The sequence below is a fragment of the Leptonychotes weddellii genome, chromosome 6 (genome assembly GCF_054177405.1).
Source record: "Leptonychotes weddellii isolate Sample4059 chromosome 6, ASM5417740v2, whole genome shotgun sequence".
NCBI lineage: Eukaryota > Metazoa > Chordata > Mammalia > Carnivora > Phocidae > Leptonychotes > Leptonychotes weddellii.
In genome coordinates this window covers 44906783-44931114 of record NC_138374.1, presented here as the reverse complement: position 1 = coordinate 44931114, position 24332 = coordinate 44906783, and the positions used below count along the sequence as shown (strand labels likewise).

The 24332-nt window shown below is 45.1% G+C and overlaps 1 protein-coding gene across 17 annotated transcripts in view; it reads right to left on the bottom strand.

The window, feature by feature from the left end:
• KCNMA1 (potassium calcium-activated channel subfamily M alpha 1) overlaps positions 1–24332 on the bottom strand; it is a 712149-nt gene that overhangs the window by 217234 nt on the left and 470583 nt on the right. For 16 of the 17 annotated variants that reach the window (XM_081824040.1, XM_081824024.1, XM_081824023.1 and 13 more), the window contains exons 7-9: positions 18053–18128; positions 15775–15945; positions 14075–14166 (exon numbers count right to left, since the gene is read on the bottom strand). In XM_081824040.1, coding sequence (XP_081680166.1) covers positions 14075–14166; positions 15775–15945; positions 18053–18128 — 339 coding nt within the window. Of the gene's footprint in view, positions 1–13876; positions 13969–14074; positions 14167–15774; positions 15946–18052; positions 18129–24332 lie in introns of all 17 variants that reach the window. The other variant, XM_081824042.1, reaches the window with a different exon arrangement.

Below are 24332 nucleotides of genomic sequence, written 5' to 3'. Positions count from 1 at the left end.
GGAAGGCTGATGCTGCTGAAAGGACCTGAGCTGGGAATCAGGAGACTGGGGCCAGTCACTACAAAATGAAGGGGTCCAGACAGAGTGGGCTGCACCCACAGACACTGATGGATTCCCCCCGCCCCGAGTTCTAGCTCTCTGCCACTTCTAGTTTATGCCACCAGCATATCTTGTCTAGACGTCTGCAATACTTCCTAATTCAGTTGCCTGCTCACTCTCCCCGCCACCCCCACCCCCTCGAAACAGCCAAAGAGCAGGACTGAGGCAAATCCGACTGCATCAGTTTCCCCCTCGGGGCAGGGAGGTCTCAGATCTCTCTTTAGCAGAGCCTCATTCTAGGAAGACAATGTAAAATGCACAGCTCTGGGCTGTTTATTTTTAAAGATACTATATCCATTTTTACTGGAACAAGTATAAAGAACTTAAAAAACCCATAGCTATCCTGTCACAATAAATCACACAGAGTAAATTGAAAATCCTATACAGCTTTCCCTGAATACATTGTGCTCACTTTGTCAGAGAGGTAGATGAAACGTGGCATATATTGATCTAGATGTCTCTGTAAAACTATAATATTTATATCAAATACATATGCTAGAATCTCTTCTGTCTTTCTGCTGAGACTTCTAATCATGCTCTTTCCATCCCATCTCCCCCTAGCCCACCCCCCCCAACCATTGGTAGCCACCAGCTTAATGGGAATGAATTTTAAAAAGGACTTGTCAAGGGAATTCAGCAGCATTTTATCATACAGAAAGCAGGGTAGGGGTGGCGAGAGACCTTACAAACCCAAATCACACAGTGGTCAGTACTCCAAGTTCATGTTGTCCCTCCAAGGTTGAATTTGAACCATTCAGTGTCCACATAACTATTTCTCCAAGAGTCTCAAACAAGCTGAGGTTTTGGCAGATTCTGGGCTTGACATTCCATTATCACTGGTGGTGCTTTCTTTGGCTGTTTTATCACACAGCTTTCCCTGGTTTGGGTCATGTCCTTCAGGGTGATGGTTACCCAGGTTCTCCCCTGAGGTGCAGGACCCCACTGCCCAAAAGAAAGGAAGCTGATCCACCTCTCGCCTTCCCACTTCCTCCTATACTGAGAGCCTGTCCCAAAGGAACTGACTTCCACATAGGGGAGTTCACCTTTGGCCAACAAAAGATAGCTCCAGGCTGTGTGGGTCCCATCCTTCTATCCCACCTTGGGATCTGGATCTGGACCCCCAAAGCTTGCTGGACTTTCCAGAGCTATCTGCTGACCAATGGGCTGGTTGGTAAGGTGTGCTTGTCTTGGCCACCCTCTGCCACTGTAAGTGTAGGAGAAATATAACAGTTAACCACAAGACTGTCGGATTAGATCATTGGCTGATTCTGCCACCTCAGATCTACTAACCATGTTCTACTAACTTGTGAGAGAACAGTACTTGTAAGGAGGACAAAAATGAAAACAAAACAACTGTGAATGTGTGTTGAGGCTGCAATCTCAAACCCTGGCTGTAGCCATTTCCAGTTAAAACAAATGAAAAAACAAAACCAGCAAACGAAAAGCCCAAGGAAGTTTAGAGATAAGAAAATCTCCTACCCAGGGCCACAGCTAGTACTTTGCTAATTACAAAGAAAGGAAATGCCTTCTCCCTTCTAGTGAGGAAGAGAATAAAGTAATCATCTCATCCAACTGTCAATAGAGTTATTCTGGAAGAGACAGGCTGTTTTGCTGTTTCCCTAAACAGGGGCAGAAGGCTGAGCAAATAGATCCCAACAGTGCAGCAAAGGCACCTCTGTAAAACAGAGCCCCAAGGTCACAGGACAGACAACTGGTAGTGCCAACAGTGAATACTGAGATGTACTGACCAGACCAGAACTTTCTGCACAAAGTAGGTGCATCTTGCCATATGTAGATGGTTAGGACCTAAACCCTCTTAGGTGCATCTTGCCATATGTAGATGGTTAGGACCTAAACCCTCTTAGGTGCATCTTGCCATATGTAGATGGTTAGGACCTAAACCACGCCAGAGGGATCTATGTCTATGCCACCACTATCCTAGATCACAATTAGATCTCCATAATTAGAGCACGCACACGGAATGATCACACATCTTTTGTAGTTTGTTGCCTAAAGGGAGCCTCAGTCCAAGTCTTAAAAATAAACTCTGAGGGGCGCCTAGGTGACTCAGTTGGTTAAGTGTCTGACTCTTGGTTTCAACTCAGATTGTGATCTCGGGGTCATGAGATCGAGCCCCACATCAGGCTCCAGGGCTCAGCACGGAGTCTTTCCCTCTGCCCCTCCCCCCAACTCTCTCAGTCTCTCTCTCTCTAAAATAAATAAATCTTTAAAAATAAATAAATAAGGGGCGCCTGGGTGGCTCAGTCATTAAGCGTCTGCCTTCGGCTCAGGTCATGATCCCGGGGTCCTGGGATCGTGCCCCACATTGGGCTCCCTGCTCAGCGGGAAGCCCGCTTCTCCTTCTCCCACTCCCCCCGCTTGTGTTCCCTCTTTCGCTGTCTCTGTCTGTCAAATAAGTAAAATCTTAAAATAAATAAATAAATAAATAAATAAATAAATAAATAAATAAATAAATTCTGACAACTGCAGAGTAGGAGGCATTGGTTATATTGACCTGTCCAGCAGGCACCCTCTCTTCTGTCAATGGCACCTCATTTTTTTTTTTTAAAGATTTTTTATTTATTTATCTGAGAGAGAGAATGGGAGACAGAGAGCATGAGAGGGGGAGGATCAGAGGGAGAAGCAGACTCCCCGCTGAGCAGGGAGTCTGATGTGGGACTCGATCCCGGGACTCCAGGATCATGACCTGAGCCGAAGGCAGTTGCTTAACCAACTGAGCCACCCAGGCGCCCCAATGGCACCTCATTTTTAATTTGGGTAACCAGTCCTCTCTAATCAGATACAGTCTTGGGACCTTGACCCAAGTCATGACCATCCCTGAGTTTCTGCTTGCTGGGTCCCAGGGTGGCTTGCCTGGCTCAACCATGTCCTTTCAGAGATCTTGTCCGTCAGCTTTTTTCTGAATTCCCTAAGGTACTCTAACCTTCCAAAAAAAAAACTCCTTTTCTGCTTAAGTTAGCAAGAATCCACTTCTGTTGCCTATAACCAAAGAACCCTGAACTGGAAGAGTTGTTTACCTTCACCTTAGTTTCTCCCTTAATTTTCACAAGGACCCAGTAGGCTGGTGTGGTTTTGGTTTCTTTCTCTCCCCTCTTCCTTTCCTTCCTTCTTGGAAGAGGACTTATACAGCCATCTTAAGCAGGCAATTCCATAACTGCCTGACTCTCAGAAATTACACTGTGTCTCTCCCCAGCACCCTAGCCCTTCCACGTTTTATTCATCCCATTACTGCAGGCTTGGTGGCCGCTGGCCATTTTCAAGTAAGTCAGTCTTCCTTTGACCTGGTTCTTCCAATCCTAGATGGTGTTCTGCTCTTACAAAGAAATCAGGGCGCTGAACTGCACTTTCCTCTATGCAGATCAAAGTAGATTTGCCTGTCTTTACTGGGTGGCGCTGCTTCTGAACACAAGGGACCCGGAGAAGAGAAGACCAGGGCAAAGGTCAACCACACCCTTCGGAGATGAAGGTAGAATAGAGGGAAAATGAGTCCAAGCAAAGAAATGGTTCTTACTTTTCGCCCTTGTAGAGGGGAGGTATGTTAGCTTTGATTTGCAAAGCGAGCCCCACCTCCACACTAACACCCCTGGTAAATCATACATCATCGCCCTAGGGCATATCTTGTTTGGACTACCTTCCCATAAAGACAATCAAGTTGACACATCCTGGCCTTGTTCCCCAGCCATTCCCCAGGGTGTGGCCCCAGTTAGCACACACCACTAGCTATCCAATCCACTCTGAGTAGACCCAACATTCCAGCTGGCCTCTAGCATCTGTTATACACATAAGAACTGGAGGAGTCCACAGGTTCCAGGGTTTGCTGGGGCATAACACACCACCGGGGGACACTGTAGGGAATGAAAAAGAGGGGGCTCAGGGTAGCATCAGCAGCTCCCCCACCGTCCCAAGTCTCTCTGCATCCCTGTTTTACTGGGTCCATCATTAGATCCATAGGTTTTTAGGGGCACAAGTCACCCTGCTGTTACCTTTGCCCCAAACTACTGCAAGGGGTACATTTTAAAAATATGAATTATCAACTGCTTTTAGGAGCACTCCCTCTAAAATGCCTGCAGCCTTCATGATTTCACTGAAGAAAATTCCTGCCAAAAAGCATTTTACTGGGATGATGCTCCTACATAATCAAGCTTCTGTTTAGCTGCCACTTGTTCCTGGGATGGTTCTGATTGGTCAAAGTCTCAGGAAAGCTCCAGGAGGGCAGAATCACATGTTCTTGATCATCCTTTAAGCACAGCACTCAGCACAGTGACTGGGACACAGCAGGAACTCGCACTTGGGAGCTGAGCAAACATGTTGGGATGGGAACTTTCCTAAATCTGTTCTACAGCCTAGCTGGCATTTGCCTTTGAGGTCAGTGGCTAAGGTCACAAAACCTCTTACAGAGATGGGCATGGAATCTCTTTCTGAACTGCCTCCATGTCCCCTAATTAAGAAGGTATACAGAGGGGAGATAAGATTGCTTTTACTGATAATCAGTACCCATATCTGGAGCAGCCCCCATGGTGCTGGAATGGGAGCAGGTCATTGTTACGTGACACTCATACTAGATGCGGGAGCTCGAACCCCGAGAGACACAGAATCAGGTTTCCATGAGCCTCCTGTTGCAACAGCTTCTAAAGTTCTTTTAATAGAAAGAGAGGAGGGGCTTGGACAACTAAAAAGTTTCCTGGTGCATGATGGCAGCATCAGTGGGACAAACCCCAAGTCTACCAGGAACCACTGTGCACAGGTCTGGAAAGACTTCTATCACAATGAACGACATCGCAGGAAGACAGAAAACACAGTGCAACTCACTCTCGGATGGTGGCATTTGTCCTCTCGATTTGGAACTTACCCAGGAAGGATTCACCCAATCAAACTTGAGATTGAGCAGAAAGACTCTTCAGGGCTTATAATTGGAAAAGTCATATTTGGAATTCTTTTTTTTTTATGGAAGAAAGAATATCTGAGAGCAAAAGTCTAGGTTTGAATATGACTTTTTATTTTTTTAGGTACACAGTTCATCTCCCACCTACATTTCTATTCTTGTTTTCAGAACAATAGCTGGAACATTTTGATAAGTGTGTGGAAGGGAAGAGAGACAGCAGGAAAGTGGAGGGGGGAGAGGGGGACAAGCCTTCATTCCATTAGTGTTATCAGGAAATTGATTTAATATGCATCCCAGTCTCTTTAAATAGAGCTTCAAATCTGAAAGGGACTGAAGATGTGGCTTACAAGAATCCAAAGCAGATGCAAAGAAAGAAGCGCCCACATCCACACCCACCAAGACCCCTCTCATCAGAAAGGAATACCTAGCATGTTACATTATACCATACAGCATCTAATAACACTTGCTTTGGGTATCTGCCCCTCGGTTCTGAATTTCAGAAGTCGTCAAGGGGTCATTTTTCCAAACTATTAGGGCAATCTCAATTCTTTTTTCCTCCCCCAAAAGTTTAATGCTAATCAAAGCAGAATGTCTAATCAGTCCAAGATGGCCTGTCAACTTGAATTATCTGTCTTCCTATTTACTGTATCTGTCTGTCTACAGTTCTTCATATCTTTGTGAAGATCAGTTATTGGGGCCTGTGTTTCCTTCTGACTAGAATGGCTACCAGATGATCCTTCCTGGTGATATGTTGATGATTTGCTAATTTATGGCTTTTAAAATCAAGGAATCTGAAAACATTGCTGGGAGTTCAGGCTGCAAATCACGTGGGCCACGCAAGGAGAGGGCTGAATGGCTTCCCTGTCAAGGCATAGAAGTTTGTGTGAAATGCAAAGCCTCGGTCACATTTCAACTAGAGTGATGTCTGTGATATAGAAATTGCAAATGGCATCCTATAGGAAACACCCCCCACAGGAGTAACCCCCCACCCGCCACATCAGGCTGTGCAGAAGGGAGAGGGAGTGTTGCCCGAGCTGTGTGTAGATGGGAAAAGAAAGGAGGCTCATGGTACTGGGCCCAAGACAACACCACACGAATTAACCCCACATCCTATTCCCAAGTGCTGGAGTCAGCCCTTATCAGAAAAAGTCAAGATGGAAATGTTATTGTAGGAAGACGGTCACCTCTGGGAACCAAGAGGGGAATAAGCTCTGAGTTTGAACTCCCCAACCACTTTGGTGGCCAAATAATGTAACGTGTACCTCAAGAGAGATGAGGCATATTTGGAAATCTCTATGGGTGTGACTACATTTATCCCCAGTGCCTGTGTGTTGCGAGCACTCAATAATCACATGTGAAATGGATGGTGATGAAGGAAGGACTCACGCTCACTCTCTTGGAGGAGGGTGTAGACTCTGGGGTAGATTAAGTGAGTCTTTGTAAAGAAATAACTGTTGACCTTTGGACACCATAGGAGCACCAACCCTCGTGCAATCAAAAATCTACATGTTACTTTTGACTCTCCCTAAAACTTTACTAATAGCCTACTATTGATCCAGAAGCCTTACCAAGAACATAGTCCGTTGACACCTATTTTGTACATTACATTTATTACAGACTGTATTCTTATAATAAAGCAAGCTAGAGAAAAGAAAATGTTATTATGAAAATCATAAGAAAGAGAAAACACATTTACTATACTGTATTTATCCCAAACAACCCGCGTGCACGTGGACCCACACATTTCAAGCCCACGTTGTTTAAGGGTCAGTGGCAATGCCTGCTCTGGCAAAGTAGCTCCTTTAAGATTCCAAACCTTTAAAAAACAAAAAGTGGTCTAGAACCACAGTGGGCAAAGCTTGAGTGTGGTTGAGAGAACGGAGTGGAATTTCAAGACCGCCAGGCAGGAGGGAATAGAAAGTGGTCTCAGGAAAATAGAGCTACCCTACAATCCAGCAATTGCACTACTGGGTATTTACACCAAAGATACAAATGTAGGGATCTGAAGGGGCACGTGCACCCTGATGTTTATAGCAGCAATGTCCACAATAGTCAAACTGTGGAAAAAGCCTAGATGTCCATTGACAGATGAATGGATAAGGAAGATGTGGTGTATATATATACAATAGAATATTACGCAGCCATCAAAAAATGAAATCTTGCCATTTGCAACGACGTAGATGGAACTAGAGGGTATTATGCTAAGCGAAATAAGTCAATCAGAAAAAGACAATTATCATATGATCTCACTAGTATGTGGAATTTGAGAAACAAGGCAGAGGATCATAGGGGAAGGGAGGGAAAAATGAAACAAGACAAAACCAGAGAGGGAGACAAACCATAAGAGACTCTTAATCTCAGGAAGCAAACTGAGGGTTGCTGGAGTGGTGGGGGGTGGGAGGGATGGGGTGGTTGGGTGATGGACATTGGAGAGGGTATGTGCTATGGTGAGCACTGTGAATTGTGCAAGACTGATAAATCACAGACTTGTACCCCTGAAACAAATAATACATTATATGTTAATAAAAAGAAAAACAAAAGAAAGTGGTCTCAGAAAGGAACAAAGGACACAGAGAGAGAGAGGAGGAAACTATTTCTGATCTGAGAAGAGGCACAGAATTAAACAAGAACCCAATAATAAGGAACCAGGGAAGGATGCCCTCTCTCAGTAAGTCGGCGGAGATGACTAGACAAGCAAAGTAGAGCATGAGAGGAAAATAAGATTTTAAGACTTAGTCCCAGGGGTGCCTGGGTGGCTCAGTTGGTTGAGCGACTGCCTTCAGCTCAGGTCATGATCCTGGAGTCCTGGGATCGAGTCCCACATCGGGCTCCCTACTTGGCGGGGAGTCTGCTTCTCCCTCTGACCCTCCCCCCTCTCATGCTCTCTCTATCTCATTCTCTCTCTCAAATAAATAAATAAAATCTTTAAAAAAAAAAAAAAGACTTAGTCCCATGGAAGTAGAATCAAAGATGGATGGTTGTAAGAGGGGTTCATGTAATATGAATTTTAAAACTAGGGTGTTGACTCCCCTCAGGTTTGGAGCACCAGAAGCTGGGGTCAACAGCCAGGACTCAGGCTGTACCATGTCCTCCTCTGAAATGGCACCTCCCAGGACTTCTTTAGAGTAAGTCATCCCTGTTTGTCTCTCTAACAGAATTTTAGTCCTTTTTTTTTTTTTAAGATTTTATTTATTTATCTGACAGAGAGAGAGAGACAGCGAGAGAGGGAACACAAGCAGGGGGAGTGGGAGAAGGAGAAGCAGGCTTCCCGCTGAGCAGGGAGCCCAATGCAGGGCCCGATCCCAGAACCCTGGGATCATGACCTGAGCCGAAGGCAGATGCTTAACGACTGAGCCACCCAGGCACCCCAGTCTTTTTTGTTTTCATTTTTTGCCACATGCATTAAAATTTGTACTTGGTGTTTTCATCAGTCATAGCCTTGCTCACTGCCTGTATCCTCTTAGTGGCTGCAACATCCATGAGGACAGGTTCCACGGGTAGCTTGCTCCCCACTGAACCCCTGGCACCCAACACAAACCACATCGTGCTGGGCACGGAGGCACGCGGTGAACATCCACAGACTGAAAATGAGCCAGTAGACATGATAACAGGAACAGAGAGTGAGGCAGGAAACAAACTGTGCTCTAATATTTCTTAGCTCATGAAATTCTTGTCTAAGTCATTGAATGCTCTTTAAAATATGACCACTGCATTAAAGAACATAATAAAGTATCTGTTTTCATTTTTAAGTGGAAAAGCATGATAAATTCTGCCGACCTCTATGGCTTTAGGGCTCCCACTTGCAATCCAGAGGTGACACCTCATGTTGAAGGCAGACTGCCCTAACTCTCTCCAGGAAGACCCAGCCTCCTGAGGGTTACCACTCCCACCCAAAGCTCTGAAATAAACCCAGAGAGTGTATCTAACACAGGACTTTCCAGGAGGGTCTCTTGCTACTCTAATTCTCACTGACAATTAAAAAACCGCCCCCAGACGAGCCACGGAACGTAAGGGAACAGGTGAGTATGTCTGCCAGGGCAGGGAACATTCTTCTTAAGATGCCATTCAGGTAGGCTCTGCCTGGGCGGGGGGTGGAGGGGGTGTATCCTGCCCACCTGGCAGATCACCACATTCTGCCGTGGCTGGTAACCTAGGAAATGAACTCCCCAGGAAGGGGTTGAAAATGTTGAGGCCCACAAATAAGGCACAAATCTCATTTTGGTCATGATCTGTCTGTCCATCCTTAAGAGCCCCTCATTGTTACAAGTGTACAAGAGGTAAATACCTTTCTAGCCTCACCAAATGAGAAAAATCAAGGAAGAAATGGTTTTGTCCCCTCTCCACCTTTTGGTCCTTGACCCCAGGGGGCCAGGACCCTTAGAAGCAATAGGTGAGCATAAGGAAGAGAGAAGCCCCCAGTGATACTCATATATTTCTCTTCCTCTCCATCATGTGCACAGTGTTGTGGCCCTACTCATGGGTAGAGGTGGAGGAAAACATACAACCATAGGACCATGGGGTTCAGAACAGAAAGGGATCTCAGGAGATGATCTCTAGAGACAGCATGGCCCAGTGAAACAAATTGCCCCTGGGTTCAAATCCCAAATTTAGCCTTTATTCACTGTGTGCCATCAGGTAAGTCACATAACCTCTCTGTTCCTTAGTTTCCTCACCTACTGCAAAGGGAGATGATAATGCTTTCCTTATGTGGTTGCTGTGAGGATTAAGAAATATGCAAGTTTGTAGGTATTACTACTGTCTAAGAAGGCAGTCTTAAGGCTTTCGGCCATAGTGATTCACTCTCAACTGCAAGTATGTGGCACTCCTCTTATATAAAGAAAAGTTCTAAGGGAAGTCATAACATTTAAGTTCCACAGCTTTCTTGCATTGGAACTAGAGCCAGATTAGTCTGTAACAACTGTTCCCCCCAACCAGAAGGGGGGCCCAGACTCTTCATGAGCCAGGGGACCATTCCTTCAAGTAGACCTCATTCACTTTCCTGGCCCCCTCTTGCCTTCTTCTTGTCCTCTATTATTCATTCTCCTCTCTCTGTGTCCTCTCAGCATTTGGCTACCAGAAACCAGTAGAATAACCCAAACGCATCCCATTCTCCCTTCTCCCCAACATCTGGCCGAGGACTACCTCAGTTGGGGGCCCCAGAAGCCCATCATGGGATATACACAGTCTGGATGGCTCCCTGGCCTGGCCACCTCTAACAAGGGGGTTACAGCAGATGGATTCCTCTCTGTGGCTGATTATTTTCCATGGCCCTTGGCCATGTGACCTCGGACCATGATCTTGTCAGTTCTCATAAACTAAGCAGGAGTGGCTGAGTCACACACAGAGAAGAAATCTCTGGGGGACACAGCAAGGGCTGTGGGAGGAAGGAGAGCAAGCCGGGATCCCAAAGGCCATGGGAGCCTCACCCTCCTGCCCCCCACCTCTGAGCAGCTTTGATTTTACATGAAGGGAAGGAGGAAGAGACAGTACCCCAGGGGGCAGGCTGGGCTGCAGGTGGGCTACCCTTATTAATAAGATCTGGGGTCTCAGCCCAAGAAGCCAATTGTCCCCAAGACCTCCAACCCACAGAAACTGCCTGCATAAGCTACTCACTGAACCCCCGGTTATTGACACCCAATTCCTATTTTTAGGAGCCCTGATACATCATAATCATAATAAGATAAAGTAGAGAACAGCCAACACTCACACATGCACACGTCCCCACATCTACCATTGGCTCTGGATGTCCTCTGGGAGGTCAAGTGATGAACACTGATAAAAGCATTGGAAAAAGACACTCCGGGCCGTTGATCCCATGTTGATGGTGAAGATGTTCTGGGGATGCTACGTGGAGTGTTTACCTTATGCCAAACACGTAGATGAAAACAGAAAATGAGGTAATGAGGTGCCAACAAAATCTCCATGTTCTCCAATATCCTGAAATTGGGTGTTGTGTAAACAAAACCCTGAACTTCCCTGCCTAATTTTTGTGTTTTTGTTTTTCTGGTTTTGGGGTTTGTTTGTTTTTTTTTTTTTTCACTCTAAATCATCTTTAGATTTCAAAGTTGTGCGTGTCTGTAGCTTTGGGTCACAAGTTACCTTAAATTCTCTGACAAGTTAATGCATTGTTCGAGAGGTTATTTCTGAGTAAAATATGCACACGTAAACAATCTCCTTAACTATGTATATGTTTTATTTACATTCTGGGCATCCACTTGATGAAATCCTAGGGAGAAGAGTATACGTATGTGTGTCCGTGGGTCTAGGGCATATATTTTTGCATACACAAAAACACGGGGCAAAGCATGCTATTTTAAGAGTCTGAACTCTATCTTTCAACAAAGTTTAGCTGCTTTCCTTTTGCAAATGCATTTAATTTTATCTGGAAACTTTTTGACGTTAGAAGTAGAACAACTGTAGTTTCTCATTATGTTTGTTGCCAGAGTCCATGCTTGGTTGCTCAACTAAAGACCTTATATTGCTAATTACTACCACATGCCCATATCCCAAGCGAAAGAAAACTTATTGATTCTGACAGCCCATTCTCTCAACACTGAATTCCAAATGAAAACTCAAATTTTGGCCAAACATAACATTTCATCAATCTTGTTCTACTGACTGGAAAACAACATCAAACAAAGGGTGCTAATGGCCCTTTATTACCGTTCCTTTCCCAAGCTTATATTTTCTGATGAAAGATCTAAGTGACCAAAGGGCTTTTTTAAACTACTTAGTAATTAGCTTTTGAACCAGGAAACAATGCGTAAAGTAAAGTGAATGGTCCCAGTGTTGATGACAGGACCTACTCTCTGTCCTCAGGGTCGGGGGACATCGGAGACCCAAAGAGCACATTAAAAGCAAAGTGTGTATTTTCATAAAGGGAGAAAAAAAAAAGCGAAAGAGAAAAAAACAGGCTAAAAGGGCATGATAAAAGATGACAGAGACGGAGCCAGAACAAAAGCCATGGGAAGTCTGTGATCTGAAGTCACTTGAGGGTTTGAGTGGAAGTGCCAAGGCGAGAAAGATGACCAGATCCGACCAGGGGCGGGTGAGAGACTGCTGGTCTGAGGCCCCCTCTAGGGCGCCCACCGACAAAAGCCACCAGCCACCCAGCCCACCCACACTGGACCAGGGAAACTATTTAGAGGAAAAACATTGTACCTGGAGTGAGAGTCTAGAAATATGTTCAACATAGACTTCAGGGCAATTGACTTTATGGGCTTCTTCAGGGGCAGTGATAAGGAAATGCTGACTGAGCTAGTGGGGTGGGAGGCCATAAAGAGAGCCCAGTTCCTCAGAATGCCTTCTGCTTTATGGCGACCTGTTCACACCTTAAAGGCGACATGGACAGAGGAGCTGTTTTCCTCTTGGCAATGGAATAAATGACCAATGGGAATCTCTGGACTTCTCTGGCCTTTTGGATCCAACCAATGGCCCAGAAATCAGAACAGCTTGGTTCTCATCTCATCCAGGGCTGTTAAGATAATAGGAAGAGGAGGGCTCCATTAGAGGGAAGGTGGAGGAATGTGCTGCCTCCACGGAAGAGACGCCAACTGGCCTCCTTTTGCCCATTGTCCTTTGTTCCTTTGAAAGGAAACTGGTATCCTGTGGGTAGTTCAAGAAAATGAGTCTTTTTTTTTTTCCACCTCCTCATTTTCTGAATGAAGGACTGGACACCTGAGCTCAGGATACACTGGGATCACCGACAGGAGATGAGGTTTGCTCCATCCAACAGGACCGCCAGTCAAGGAGGAGGCGAGGGGGAAGGGCAGTACTATGCTTTTATTTTCTCTTAAAAAACAAAATAGGCTGTTCAATTGTTCATCTGAAAATGTATCAGAGGAGGGGCACCTGGTTCTGCGATCGGAGCTTCTAGGATTGGGAAGGGGCCTGAGTGATGAAAATACTCTCATCTTGTTCTGGATGGTAATGACTGAGTGTGCACATAGGGACACATCCCTTGAGCTGTACATTAAAGCTGTGTGCCTCTTACTCTATGGAAGTTAAAACAAAAACAACAAAGCTGAGGACCCAAGAAAAAGCTTTAAAAAAAAAAAAAGTAAAGTAAAGAATAGTTGCCACCAGCCCTGCCTGGTGCTCTGGCAGAGGACAGAGATGTTAAGGCCCTGCTGTTTACAGAGGAGTCAACCTTCTGGTTGATAATGAACCCATGCATTGATACGGATATTGATAAAATGATCGGAGCACAAAATGAAACAGTCCCTAAGAAGAAAGCATTGATGTACAGGGAACCAAACAAAAGACTCCCATCAGGACTAGTATGTCGTGCCCTGACATACCATAGATAGAATATCTTGCCCAGAAGGAATCTCAACTGAGTAATGAGTCCCTCTGAGGACAAGCTCGGTGTCTCCTGGCTAAAGAGAATTGGTTTCCTGGCTGCCACAGTGCCTTGACGGTAGGCCAGGTGACCTTGACCTTGCCCTCCCTAAGACTTCCCTGCTGGAGGACAATCCCATGTTACTGCTGCACAAAAAAACCCCCTAGGATGGCATCACATTAGTCTGGGGGACCAGAATGTAATCACTAAGCCAGTCGATGTGAAGAATGAATGAGCTTGGTTTCCTGCGGAGAGATTAGAACAGAAAATACAGGTCCAGTTATCTAGGGATCCCTTCCAGGAGAAATGCAGTATGTGTCTCGGAAAGATGGGTGGGGAAGAAAGCCACGAACAGGCACAGGTCTGGGTAGTCAGTCCACGGGTGACAGCTTCCTGGGGTAATTCTGACATCACACCCCACACAGAATGTGGCCCTTCCCTCACAGAAGCTTCAGGGGCGGCATTCAGGTGTCACCACCAGAGGGGCTCTGGAAAATCACTCAACCCCATCTCTTCTGATGCAACTGACTTACTTTCTGCCTCCATGTTTGTTAAAAGTCCCGCCGAATTTATTCCGATTCAGGATGAGACCAGCAATTTCGGGCACGTAGCGGGCAAACATTGCCTACATGCATGAAACAAAGAAACAAGAGCCAAAAAAAAAAAAAAAAAATGGCATGCAGAGAGGATTCTACCACAGCAGAGGCAGCAAAACCTCTTGGCATACTTACTTTCTTCCACTAACCGCACTATAGGAGCCCCCGTATTTCTTGCGGTTTCCTATTAATTCTATGATTTCAGGGACGTAGCTGGCAAACATGGCCTGAGGAGAAGACAGGAGACAGAAGAGAGACTGAAAAGACAGGCCAAAGAAAGGTGGTGACCTTTTCAGAAGGGGGGGGGGGGCTCTAAGATCCAAAAACACAAAAGGGTTAGGACTGCAAAGGTATATACTAATAGGGTGGATTATAAAGATAAAAGCACAAAAGCACAAAAAAGCCAAGCTCCTGAAAATACACAGGACCAAACAAACATTAGCCAACCTGGACAACTACCAAAAAAAAAAAATCACAGTCAAGAAAAATGCAAAGGAGACAGGAATAAATAAGTTGACATCTAGCTTTTCTTGCTGAAGGGTTCACTACAGGGGGTCCATGCTGGTGAAATCACACACTCACATACACACACACACACACACACACAACGGCAAGGTAAGACCTTTCTTTCTAGTTAAAATTCACAGGAGAATCAATGCCTTTTTGAGTGACGAAAGACAATAAACACCAAAAGAAGATTAAAATAATATAAACTTTTTCCATTTAAAAAAAATCACTAAAAAGCACAAAAGGTAAATTTAGGAAATCACATGGGAGGACAGAATAGCAAGGAGAAACACAAATCTGCCATGTTTTGTCCAACAAACATTGTGCTTGTGGCTGGATTCGTGGGTCTCAGTATCTACAGGGACCTCCCAAGTGCTGAGGAAATGCTTGTGTTAGTGGACACACACACATGTACATTTATATACATTTTTTTAAATGTATATATGTCGTATGCATACAGAACAGAGAGATATATATGCATCTTATAAATGTATGTGCGGCATACATACGTGAAAGCTATGTGTGAGGGAGGATTCTAATCACTTACCGCATACGCGGCAAAAATCTCAACTTAAAACGAGCTAGTTTGAAAGACAAAATGCAGCAACCGACCATGTGTTGCCAGAAATCGCCCTTGAAAATTACATCATAACCGACTGTTAGGATCTGCAAAGACCAGAAAAGCAAATAGCGAAAACTTCTGACTTACAAAGGGGGAGGAAAAACATCCCACGGGTCGCTGCATCGTGGAGCTACTCGGCCATTTACAAAACCACACTCGGCTCACATAATGATGTCCACCTGCATGAGACCCATAGGCTTTCCATCCTCTGTGGGGACCCTACTCTTCAGGGCAGGCCCCAGCCACAGTGTTTGTTGGAAGTTTAGGGGAGGATGGTAAAGGGTGTGGGGGAGCTTTTGAAACCGCAAACTGTCTACAGAGTCTCCACAGCATCCACTGGGTCAGGTGAGAGCAGCTGTCCTTGCCGAAAGTATCAGCGGCTGAATTACATTACTGAGGGACAGACACTCTCACTTAATAAGGGAGCATCACTTTCTTTAAGACAATTAGGTTTCCTCCTGGCAAAAAGGCTGACCCCAACAAGGGCAGGGTGCCTGGGCCTCTGGGAGACAAGTCTAACATTCCGAAGAAATATGCGGAAAAGTCACCATTTGCGTTTGGATTTACTTAGCCTGATTGTAACACTAAGGCAATCACTTGCTGGTAATGCAGAAACACAGAATCAAAAAATGCAAAGCTTTAAAGAAACGGACCATAGAAAATATTAATGACCATAAAAATCAACATCATAATAAAGAGTTTTTACCAGTCCCCCGAGGATGAAGAAGACCATGAAGAGGCGCCCAAGCGTGGTTTTTGCGTAAACGTCCCCATAGCCAACAGTGGACATGGTGACCATGAGTAAATAGACACATTCCCAGTAGGTAAGAGCCTGGTTGTTTTGGAAATTTTCCCATGGGTCCCCTGAATTCTCCACCTAAAGCAAGGGGACAGGGAAGAAAAAAGATGACGTTATGTACGTAGGATAGACCAGGAACACAAAAGGTTCAGCAGGCTCAACACGAGGTGTCTGCGGCCCCAGGTGAGTCTTACAGTAATGACTTGGAACCTCCATGCAGGTAATGGAGAGAGTCGGTTGGTAGTAACACACACATGCTTTCCTAGCTGATGGGGCAGAGAGGGGGAAGGAACAGAGATATGTATCCTTAGTCCGTTTTCTTCTCCTTGTTAAAGATGTGAAGCCTGCAGAGTTTGAAGGCATCGCCCCCGGCCACGTTTTGCAGCATTCTCTTCAAGGAAAGAGCCAGAGAGCTGTGCCCTGACCTTTCTCTGTGAGTTTCTGCTCAGTCTCGGAGGGCCTGGCTCCTGTACACCCAAAGAAATTTGAGACTCTCTCACCAGGGGCCTCCTCTTTTCATCGTTTTGACCGAGGAGATGCCTGGTGGGCTTCGCTCACTCAGACCTTACACCCGAACCCCAAACAGCATCTCTCCGAGTCTGACTCTGCTCTCCCGGCTTTGCAGAATGTCAAGGATGGCTCTTCTACCCTGCAAAGGGCAGGAATTTCCCTGAGCGCACAAAAATTGAGCTCATGAGAACAATTTGCTTTTGTGCAACCCCTTAGATGGAGGGTCAGCAAGCTTTCCCTGTAAAGGACCAGATAGTAAATAGTTTCAGCTTTGCGCAACATACAGTTTCCGATCTCTGTAGCAACAACTTAGCTCTGCAGTTGGTGAATCAGCCAGAGGCAATACTTAAACCCAAGGGGAGTGGATGAATTGGGAGCCCTTTTCCCCAGGGGTGCAGTGTGCCCAACTTTACAAAATACCTTACCTTCCCATCGATATGATCCACCAACAAAGCTGTGGGGGAGGCAGGAGAGATACTCTAGCTACTACTCTCAGGAGAGAGGGAGAAATGTGGGCTGGATCTCCAGGTCTACCCCGGATCCCAGCCCTGCAGTACAGCGCATGGGCAGTGCCTATGACCCACCAGCATGGCCCATGTGGGCAGCCAGCCTCCAGGCCCCCAATCCACTGAGCCTCTGGTTCTTCCTCTGCAGAAAGTTTCCAAAACCTAGCCTCTTTCGCACATCACTTCTTGAGCTCAATGTGCCATTTTCATGGAGGTTTCCTGGTGGAGCAGAAGCTACATCACAAAATGTAAGGTGAGCTCACCTCATGGAAATACTGAAGACCATACATGGTGATTAGGGTTTTTACCTACTAAGAGTGATTTCAGCCAAGAATTCCATCAGCATGAAAGGGTGGGTGGGGAAGCCTTCAGATCTAGTGACTGAATGAGAGCCCCCCCATCCCTTGGCTTCCATCCCAGGCCTGCCTCCCACGATAATTACATAAATCCTGATGATGGGAAGTAACTAAAGGCACCCCTCTGCCCCTTAACACAGGTAGAGTCTCAGCAAGGGAAAGGCACCTTTACTCAAAGCTTCAGAGTTAGATGAGGCTCCTTCAAGTTTTAACAGTTTGTGTTTGTATGAAACACGCTTCCAACAAAAGCTGTGGTCCCTAAAAGCAGGAATAAAGGTCTGCCTTGAGGAGGTGAGAATAGCTTGACTTGATAATGGAAACCTTTCAAAGAGTCATTAATTTAAAAGAATCAACGTTTTGGAGATACAAAATAACTTGACAAATAATCAGGCAAAAGAATCAAAGGTGGCTTTTTGTAAGGGGGAAGTGGAAAGAAATTGAGGGATGTGAATTTGTTGTTTATTAAAAGATGTGGGTCAAACTCCCAACCTTGTCACCAAGACCTGTTCAAGTGTTGGCTGAGGAAGCACTGCCATCTTGTGGCTGGATGGGGTTACTGCAGACAGAGGGGAAAATCCACCCAACCAGTGAGCTGAAAAACGCAGGTTAATGAAGCAAACATCATTCACCATTTGGAACTAGTTTTGGGTAAAAGGGTTGGAAACCCAGACAACCGTGCAGTTGCTTCTCCTCCTACATTCTGCAGCGAGGCTGAAGTTTCTCTTCAGGGAGAAAAATTTCAAGTAATAAAATGATGCAGGGACAGATTTACTGCAGAAAAGCCAGAGCTGAAGCATCGTCAAGGATACTTACCAAATGGATGAACCCGGCTGCAGTTAGCCATGTGCTGATAAATATGGAGAGCAGATTCACCAGCTTGATGGAATTACTGTGCAAAAGAGACAACAAGCAAAATCCCCAAGTTACAAGAGAAGACCATGTTCGGGCTGCCTTCCAGAGTGACAGCAATCTTTAGGGGACAGGTAGCCCAACTCTACTCCCCAGGGCTTCCTCCATCATAAGGGAAGGTCCCAGAAGACAGTGTTGGTAGGTAGGGACAGAGCCAATAGAAAAATGACCTCTGAACCACTAAAAGTGACCCCTAAATTAGCCCCTCTATTGGGTTTAACTTTACTTAAATTTTATTTTGAAAATTTTTATGTCTACAGAAATATGGAAAGAACAGTATATAAACACTTATATGCCATTCTTCTAGAGTGAGCAATTAGTATTTTGGACATTTTCTTCGTATTCTTTTTCTTTTCTCTTTTTCTATTCTTTTTTTTTTTTTGGCCGTACCATTTACAAGTACATTGTAGACATCATGACACCCTTAAATACTTCAGCATTTAACACTTAAGAAGGATACCATGCAACAGTTGTCATGCCCAAGAAAATTCACATGAATTCAGGAATGTCATCTAAAATGCACTCTCTCTTTAAATCTCTCCAGTTGCCCTGAAATTATTTAATGATGTTTTCATTCTTTCACCTTGATGCAGGAACCAGCCAAGATTCAGGCATTGCATTTGGTTATTATGTTGCTTTCTTTATTCCAAGGGTCAGGAAACTTTTTCTATAAAGGGACAGATGGTAAATTTTTTAGGCTTTGTGGGTCACAGAGTCTCTGTGGCAGCTATCCTACTTTGCTGCTATAGCATAAAAGTCAGTAAGAGAATGGATGTGTCTGTGTTCCAATAAAACTTTATTTACAAACACAGGCAATGGGCTGGATTAGCCCTTGTACTATATAGTTTGCTAACCCCTGCTTTGTTCTCCTTTCATCTGCCCCCCTGCCCTTTTCTTTGTTCATTTAATTTTCTGTGCACTCAGGTCAGCTGTGTTATAGAATGTCCCATATTCTGGATTTGTCGGATGGTTCCCCCATGAGTAGATCCTGTTTAGATGCTTCTGTTAAGAATATCTGCCTGGGTTGTCATCACATCAGGAAATTTCCACTCAGTTACACTAGGTCTAGTCAGTTGGTTAAGGTGGGAACATGAAATCTTGCCACTTCCCTTTGGAAGGAGCTCATTTCCCTTTGTAATTAATATGTCATCTATGCAGTGAGAATCTGAGACTATATGAATATCCTGTTCCCGCACAACCTCCTGCCTAATAATGTCAGCATCCACCAGTGTTCCTTGAGTGGATCAGTTGGGACTCACTATAGTTTAAGCACCCTGAAAGCAGAGGCCTTGTCTGTCTGGATCCCATGAGTATAGTGAGTCCCTGGCACATAGTAGGGCCTTTATGCATAAATCCTGAGTGAACTCGCCCCTCCCCCTGCACTCTTCCCTCTTAGCTTCACCCCGTTCACTCCCGCTGGGGTCCAGTTCCTTGAACGCTGTTGTTAGCAGGTCACTTCCCTATCCAAAGGCTCCCTGTTGACTAAAATGTTATGTCCAAACTCCTTCCAACCTCAACACCTGCTGAAGGTTCAGGCTCACCTACCACCTCTTCAACATCAACTCTTGAAACCTCCATCACAGCCAAACTTGTGTCCTATGTCTGTTTATACTACTATCAAAGATGGTCCTTTCCATCTTTGCAAATATTTCCCTTTCTTCAGAACCTGGTTCAATCCCCACGTCCTTGTTAAAGTCGTCCCCGCACCTGCGATACAAAGTGACTCCTCCTGGCTCTTACTTCCGGCCCCACTCATTGGTAATCAATCCCATTGTCTTAACACATCTTTCGTAATGTTGTTTTGATTGCTGTTTGTCTCTTGTGTTCCTGGCTGCATCTTGCGGAAACAAACTTTATTTTCTACCTCTGTCAGTCTCCCTCTAGTGGCGTAACGCCACCCACAGGTGGTCCAGTCCATCATTCTTGATTGACTGTTCTCTGCCCTTTCCTACTTCTTTCTCATGGGGAACCGTGCTCACCATTCTAAGTGTTTCGAGTGTATTCACTCCTCTACTCTTCATGACAACTCTGTGACGTCACCCAGACCCAAACTCACACAGTAAAGCAGCGGAGTTGGAATGTGAGCCAGGGCAGTTTGGCCATAGTCTACCCTCTTGGCCACTACAAAGTCCTCTTGGCCTTTGGCCTACAAAGTCATAGACTGGTGTCTGTCACAGTCTTCTGTGTCTGCCCCACGCCCCTGCACAGGACATGAAAAGGTCAGAGACAGCTGCCCCCAGTGAGGTGAGAGACTCACTAGACATATTGATTAACCTCCTGAACTGCCAGAAAAAAAAGAATGGAAAGGAAAAATTCTGGTAACTATATCTACACTGGGGTCACCATGTGGAAGAAGGCAGGAGGGGGCTGCGGTCCAGTGTAGCCCAGGGGTTGAAGGAAGAGCCCCTCAGTGGAGGCCAGATCAGCAGTTCTAGAACAGGGACAAGGCCAGAGTCCAGCTTGCCTTTTTCTTCAATCTTCTTTTCTTTATGGAATTGAGCAGAGCAGAGGAACCTGTGGTCTTAGTTTTTTCTAGAGTTGGTTCTGACAATTCAAGGAAAATATAGCCAAATATTTTAAAATTTGTTTGATACTGATCTTTTGAAATGTGTGGAATGACTTCCTTCTGGTTCAAAAACAGAAAAACAATAAAAATGTCCATTCTGTCATTCTTTGTCATCTCAAGAGTTACCAGATTATAAGAGTTGCCTATAAAAATTGCCAGTATTTATTGAGTCCCTATTATATGTGCTAGGCATTATGTTGGGTTCTTCATTTTCTTCAGATTTTTACCATCCTACCTTTTGATACAGGTACTATCACTGTTCCTGCTAACTAAATAAGGAAACTGAGGCTTGGTGTACTTAAGCAGCTTGCCTGAGAAGACATGGTTAGCAGGTAGTGGGGTTAATATTCGAACCAGGGCTGTCTGATTCAAAGCCTAGTTAACACAATAATTTGGAGAAGCAGTACAGAGCTCTGTTTCTATTGCTCTTGGGTTGGTGCCACATCCCTTCCTCAAGGACAGTCCTGTCCTCAGCCTCTGACCTAGGTGGGGTGTCACTCAAAGGCTCCCACCTCTCTCTCTACCGGGGTGGCCTGAGCCACACTGGCCGATGGAGGAACTCTCGGCTCTAAAAGGGCTATGAAGTAGGGCTCATCAGAAGCATTTTTTAGGAACGGAGTGGAAGAGAAAGAATCTAAGTCCTCCCGAGATTCGGGTGCAAAAAATCTAAGTCTGGGGCTCTAGAAGGCCATCTGCCCTGGAGACAGACTGCCTGAGAGTGTCACCTCAAAGAGATAGAGAAGCAGAATCCTGATGAGAGACTCTGAACCCCTGGATCCAGACATGTCCAATTCTGTCTTAAATCCCAGTCATTACCAAGGCCGATTCAAAGTAGAGTCTGTCCCTCACAATTAAAGCCGTCTGCCCACAGCAGAAGGGGTCAATATCCAAAATGCTCTCTGAGAATCTAACCATTGATCAGGTCTATAAAGTAGGTCGGGACTATCCCTACCTAAGAAAAGAGGGCGGACCCTGTACCACCACCAACTGTGCTCAACAGTGTGGTTAGTTCCACGGCTCTGCAAGGTCTGGATGGACCTGGCACTTACAAGGGCAAGCACAGATTGCTAAATCCTGGCCTTCATCCCGTTTTCCAGATGCTACCATGGGTCATGCAACCACCTCTAGGTAGTTTCTGGAGCTGTGACTGGAAATCACCAACTCACCAAAATAATGTTTAAAATCTTCTATTTAAGCTTCTCCTGAAAGCAGAGAGATACCATAATTCTTGCCTTTCTGTTCCCTGGACCAGCCTGTCAGCCCCAGAGGCCTACTCACTGGACTTCCAGAGCATTCTTGCTCTTGAAGGATGCCCGCCCGCCCCCCCCCCCAACCAGAGACTGTCAGAGTAGAAATAAAACGTGTGGATATAAGGCATCCACCCAATGAGCCATCAGGAGAAGCAACTCTGGTAACCAGTGAACTGAACATTGTTGCCGCTGGAACATCACTATGTCCTGCTCCCAACTAGTTTCTCAATGGGAATCCAAACTACAGCAAAACCTCTGGCCTCTACCTTGTGAGTCCTCCAAGGTGCGAGCTAACATGGGAGAGGGAGAAGCAGATGAGGAACATGTAGCTGGTATCTCAGAGAAGCATGTACATATAGTCCTTGACTTCACAAGGGTTCAACCTACAATTTTTTGATTTTACAACGGTGTGAAAGCCATATGCCTTCAGAGAAACTAGAATTTGAGTTTTGAATTTCAGTCTTTTCCTGGACTAGTGGTAGGCACATGATTTCTCTTGTGATCCTGGGCCATGGCAATGAGCTGCAGCCCCCTGTCAGCCAGGTGATCACCAGAGCAAACAACCGACACAGCACTACTGGTTTTCACTTCCGGTATGGTATTCAACAAATTACAAGAGATATTCAGCACTTTATTATGAACTAGGCTTCGGGTTAGATGATTTTGCCCAGGTGTAGGCTAATTTAAGTGTTCTGAGCACATTTAAGGTAGGCTAGGCTAAGCTATGATGTTCGAGAGGTCAGATGTATCAAATGCATCTTTGACTTAGGATATTTCCGACTTACGATGGGTTCATCCAGACGTAACCCCGTTATAAGTCGAGGAAAATCTGTATTCATTTTCCGAAAGGATAATTAAATACCAAGTTGATTCACTTACACACTCCCAGATCCTTGGAACCTGAACAAAGCAGTGCCACACCAATCTCTATGTGGAGCCCTCTTGAGATATTAAAACTATCGTAGCCTTTGAGCCTCTTGGTGCTTTGGAAAAACAACCTAGATATGATGATTATTAATTTCTAAATGATTGTCATAATGATATTAAAAGTGCTTAAGGGAATTCTTGCTGTGCCTAGAACCGTTCATCATTGTTGCTGAAAGAGTCCACATTCAGCACTGAAATCTGATTATTTTTATGGCATTAGCATCATTACAGATCACTAGTATTAGTAATTTGCTTTCCAAATTAAAATGTACAACCAGACAATCATCTAAAAGCCCTCTGAAAGATTAACTCTTAGTGGACTTTCTCCATACTCTGAAATTTGAACCTTATCAGGTTGCACAGGGCTCCTTGGGAGGAGGGAGAGGGTAGCAGGGGTAATATGTGTGCTCTGCATGGCCAAAGGGCCAGTGGAAATAGCCATAGGTTTGTGACCAAGGCCACGGGTCTGAGCCAAACGTGAACTTCCCTGTGGTGAGAATGATTGGAACCATCCAGATTCAAGCCCCTTTCTCGTGCCTTGAGGGAGGGATGGACTGTGACCTTATCATGAGAACCTAACTCATCTAATGAAAATCATTTTTATGTTGTCCATTATCATTGCTGGGTCCCCAACTCATGAGTTCTCAATCGCCATGAGGGAAATTTACATTACTAGATACAATGAACTATCCAAGGGCCGGCACGGATATCTTTCTGTTCCTGTAGATCAGAGACCTTTCCAGGACCACGTACATACTGGAAGAGAGAAAGTCTGTCTCTTTCTGAAAGTATAGCTACAAACCTAGAGCTAGTGTGCACCATCTTTGCCCTCACTGTATTTAACAAGACATGTCTTGGTTAACACTGAAAAATGTCATCCACTTTCTACAAAAAAGGGCAAATCTGTCCCTGTTCGGCTTGTCCACTATTTTCCTCCTTTGTGGCTTAGGGTACAGCCAGGTGTCAGTGGCTTTATTTTTTTATTGTTACCTTTGCTGGACAGATGTAAGATACCCACCCCTGAAAAGTCAACAGGATAAGACCAAATTGAGATAAATGGTCTAAACTATAAGCAAAATCAGGTTCTGTCAATTCTGCCCCTTAAATACCTCTCCATCCCTCTTTGTGCTCTCCACCCTGACCTGTACTGCCCAAGGCCATTTCCTGGTACTGCTTGCCTGGACTACTGCCCTGACTGGTCTAACGGTCTCCAGTCTTAGATGCTTCAAACCCATCATACGATCGGTGGACTAGTAGATCTTTCTAAAATGTAAATGTGACCACATTCCTGTCCTACTTAAACCCTTCAGTGATTCCTTCTCGTTCTCCAAGTTAAATCCATGATGCGTAAGAGCCTTCACGGTGTGGCCTCCACCCAGACAACCCCTTGCCATCTCCATAATGAATACTCTTTTTTAAGAACTTAACCTTGGAGCCATTT